This window comes from Epinephelus moara, chromosome 24, assembly GCF_006386435.1.
Source record: "Epinephelus moara isolate mb chromosome 24, YSFRI_EMoa_1.0, whole genome shotgun sequence".
NCBI classification, from domain to species: domain Eukaryota; kingdom Metazoa; phylum Chordata; class Actinopteri; order Perciformes; family Serranidae; genus Epinephelus; species Epinephelus moara.
The window spans coordinates 15,727,425-15,730,966 of record NC_065529.1 but is presented as its reverse complement, the minus strand read 5'-3'; the positions used below and the strand labels follow the sequence as shown (position 1 = coordinate 15,730,966).

The 3,542-nt window shown below is 39.1% G+C and overlaps 1 protein-coding gene across 1 annotated transcript; it reads right to left on the bottom strand.

Moving 5' to 3' along the window:
- Positions 1-1,610: 1,610 nt before the first annotated feature.
- gpr25 (G protein-coupled receptor 25) lies at positions 1,611-2,986 on the bottom strand. Its single transcript, XM_050038536.1, has one exon. The coding sequence runs from the start codon at positions 2,962-2,964 to the stop codon at positions 1,843-1,845; it is 1,122 nt and encodes a 373-aa protein (XP_049894493.1). The 5' UTR covers positions 2,965-2,986; the 3' UTR covers positions 1,611-1,842.
- Between the last annotated feature and the right edge of the window lie 556 nt (positions 2,987-3,542).

The following is a 3,542-nucleotide window of genomic DNA, read 5'->3' as shown; positions in this document are numbered from 1 at the left end:
CATATTTTAAAGCACTTTTTGATTACATGTGAGAATTTCTACCATCTTCCACACAATTAGCTTTTGTTTCCTGTTTTTAGGTTGCCAGTTCTCCTTGTATGAATAAGTGTGACTTGCTTCTCACGGTCCTATTAGTGTTCCTGTTCACTTATGTAAAACTCACCCATGAAAGTGAAAAATCATAAATGACCTCATATTTCACACCTCTGTTTGAGTTTTTTTTCTTTTTAAATTTAGTGTCCTCTGTTTGCACTCTTTCATACCAAGAGGACAACGCACAAAACGTCTGTCAAACCACACACAAAGTGCACAAAGCGAAACAGCTACTGGTACGCCTAAGACGAGATAAAATCTGAGAGGTCGAGTGGATTATTTAATTTTGTTAACCAGAGTTACGGTAAGCAGAGGCAGCCAGTGTAACATGATAAAATGAGTAAATGACAAAGAACCAACATTTCCTGTATTTCTTCAACATAACACACCGACAGACACAGCTTAATTATTGTATTGTCTCTACTTAATTCCAGTCAATCAAGAAAAGAAATATCCTTTGACCAGCCAATGCTGATATTATTTTGATGTATTATTGCATTAATACACCAAACACTGCTTTCATGTTGAGCACTTTTCCAAAACTTTGAAACTTATCACTTATGGATAAAACTGTGCACTTATACCTCAGCAATGGGCAGTGCTACATTAGGGAACAACATGAAATGCTCCAAGTCCCTGCATTTTATTATTTGTAATTGCACAAGTATATCCTAAAAGTTCATTTTCTTTACAACAGACAACATAGAAAATAATTTCACCTCTTTAAACGCCAGGATTGTCACTGACAAGCAGCTACAACTGAGGATGATAACAAAACTAACTTTAATAATGCTGCCAAACATTAACATGTTTATAATGATAGTTTTTTTTTTTTTTATGAATCTTGATTTCTTTTTTATATTGTGATGCAGTAAAATCAGTTATGACAACAAATGGGCCAAAGGTTTGGTGAGCAGTCCTTGAAAGCCCAGTGTATTAATATATTATAGCACAATTAAATCATCAACTTAAATTCATGTTATCCTTAATTAATTAACAAGTGTTTTCTTTTTTTTTTACCATTGAATTCTAAGGTCATATCTCATCATCATCATCATCATCATCATCATCATCAGTTAATTTCATTGATTTATTGTAGTGGAATGACTAATTAAACACAATTCTGTCATGGGTTTAACACTTTTAAATTTCAATTTACAAATAATACACAAAAATATATTTTTCAGCTTTTATTTTTTAAATGCAACATTATCACAACAGTATTTGTATTTCATGAAACATTAATCATGAACACCTTATAAAAACATCACTAAATTCTTGCCTTCAATACATCAAAAACATTAACAAAAAAAAGGTAATTATGAGTTATGCTACACATTTGTATATATTTTTGTATGTATATGTTTTGCATATATTTTTATACTTGTTAATTGACATAATTGCACTTTACTAATGCTACAAAAATATTAAAGGAATTCATACAAACAAAAGATAATAGTAGATAATCATATGTCAACACTACTGAACTATATGGTACAAAATAAACAGCTATAAAAAACATGTTCAGTATTTGTAGAAAATTAGAATAAAGGACATATATGACAAAAGAAAATCATATTTTTTGTACCAATTTTTTTTTCTTGCCATGTATCTGGTTTTACTTCATATAAACATCCAGAGAGAGACATATACTCAGAGTCTCTCATTATCAAGATGACAAGCTTTCACATATTAATAAGAGAACAAAAACTTTACTCCCCGCACAATTAAAGGAAAGTGTGATGCCTCCTACTCCATCGTCTGCAGCTGAGTTCTCCCACCAGTTGTTCCAAAGCTCTCTGAAGTGCCAACGTTGGTGAATGAAGCTGAAGAGTTGTAGCTCTGCAGCAACTTTGGCTTCCCTGTGCAGGTCTTGTACAGACCCTCGGCTCGTCTCCTGAAGTGGTTGTCCAGGAAAAAGTAAATGGCTGGATTCACACAGCTGTTGAGGAAGGCCAGGCAGCACGAAATTTGGAGCCCGTGTGTTTGCCACGTCAGAGCATCACAACTCAGCTCAGCGTTTGAGAGCTGCGAGCCGATGATGATGACTTTGAAGATGTTGAAGGGGAGCCAGGAGACCACGAAGGCTATTATGATGGACAGGACCATTTTGAGAGAGTGTCTGCGGCGGGCCTCAGCCCGAGGGTTTGCAGCACAGTGCTGGTTGAGATGCACGACGATGGTACCATAGCAGAGCACAATGATTAACACTGGGAGGACAAAGGTGAGAAGCGCCATGGTGAGGCTGAGGCCGAGGAAGAAAGGTGAGTTGTTGTCTTCCAAGCAGGAGAGTCCAACACTGGACAGCCCCACCCTGCGGTACACCAGGGATGGGATGCCAAGCAACAGGGAGCTCACCCACACTCCAACACAGGTGGCACGGATGCACCTACTGCTCCTCAGGTACCTCGAGTCCATCAGCTTCACCACAGCCAGGTAGCGATCGACACTCATGCAGGTGAGAAAAAAGATGTTGGAGAAGCGGTTCACAGCTATGATGTAGCTGCTCAGTTTACACAGTAGGTCCCCGCCGTACCCAAAGTCCCAGACGCCACCCTGGCTGGTAGAGATGGCCCACAGAGGCAGCGTGAGGACGAAGACGAGGTCAGCCATGGCCAGATTGACAACAAACGTGTCCACCAGACGCCCACCTTTCCTACCTTTGCTGCCCACCACTGTGATCACAAAGAGGTTCCCCAAAAAGCCTATGAAAAATATGAGGTAGTACAGTATGGGCAGGAAGATGTGGGAGCCACGCAGGTGTGAGACAATGCAGTCCCCTGGGACACTAAAATTGAATATCCCATCGTTAGAAAAGTAGTCAGTGTAATTGTAGTCATCATAAGATGGATAATCAGTGAAGGCACCCATCCTGAGAGATCACAGAGAGCCTCTGCAGTGCAGCTGTTGTCTTGTGGCAGGGTGGTTAGTCTAACCACGTCAACATGCTGCTATTCGATATTCAACGTGAAAACCACAGAGAAAAATAGATCCTATTTCAGCTGTCTTCCTCTCACAGAGCTGTCTTCCTTTGACTGTCTGTGGCAGCTTCCTCTCAGTGTTCTATCGCATGTGTGATTTAAGTGGGCCAAAAAGAAAAGTTTAATGGTAAATAAGAAAGTCTGGTATCAGTCTGAGTCAGTCTCCTGCACTACTTCATTAAAGCCTCTAAGCTTTTGAGTTTACAATTGCAGCTACTTGACCTGTTCATTTATTCCAATTTGCAAGACTTTAACGGTGAACTCTACCAGTTTTCAAAATTCATGTTATTTCTATGGTCTAAGACAACCAAAAAATATTTGTCAACATGACCAACTTTCTTCCAAACCGTAAATAAGAGTGCTGAAACTAAAATTTGTCATGTCATCAAGCAGGCTTTTCTCATGCACTACATTTCATGTATAACCTGTCTCATGGTAAGGCTGCATTCATGTGACCAATGCACTGAA

Bases quoted from the DNA above. Each gene is read 5' to 3' on its own strand.
- gpr25 (XM_050038536.1), bottom strand. From the start codon at position 2,964: ATGGGTGCCTTCACTGATTATCCATCTTATGATGACTACAATTACACT.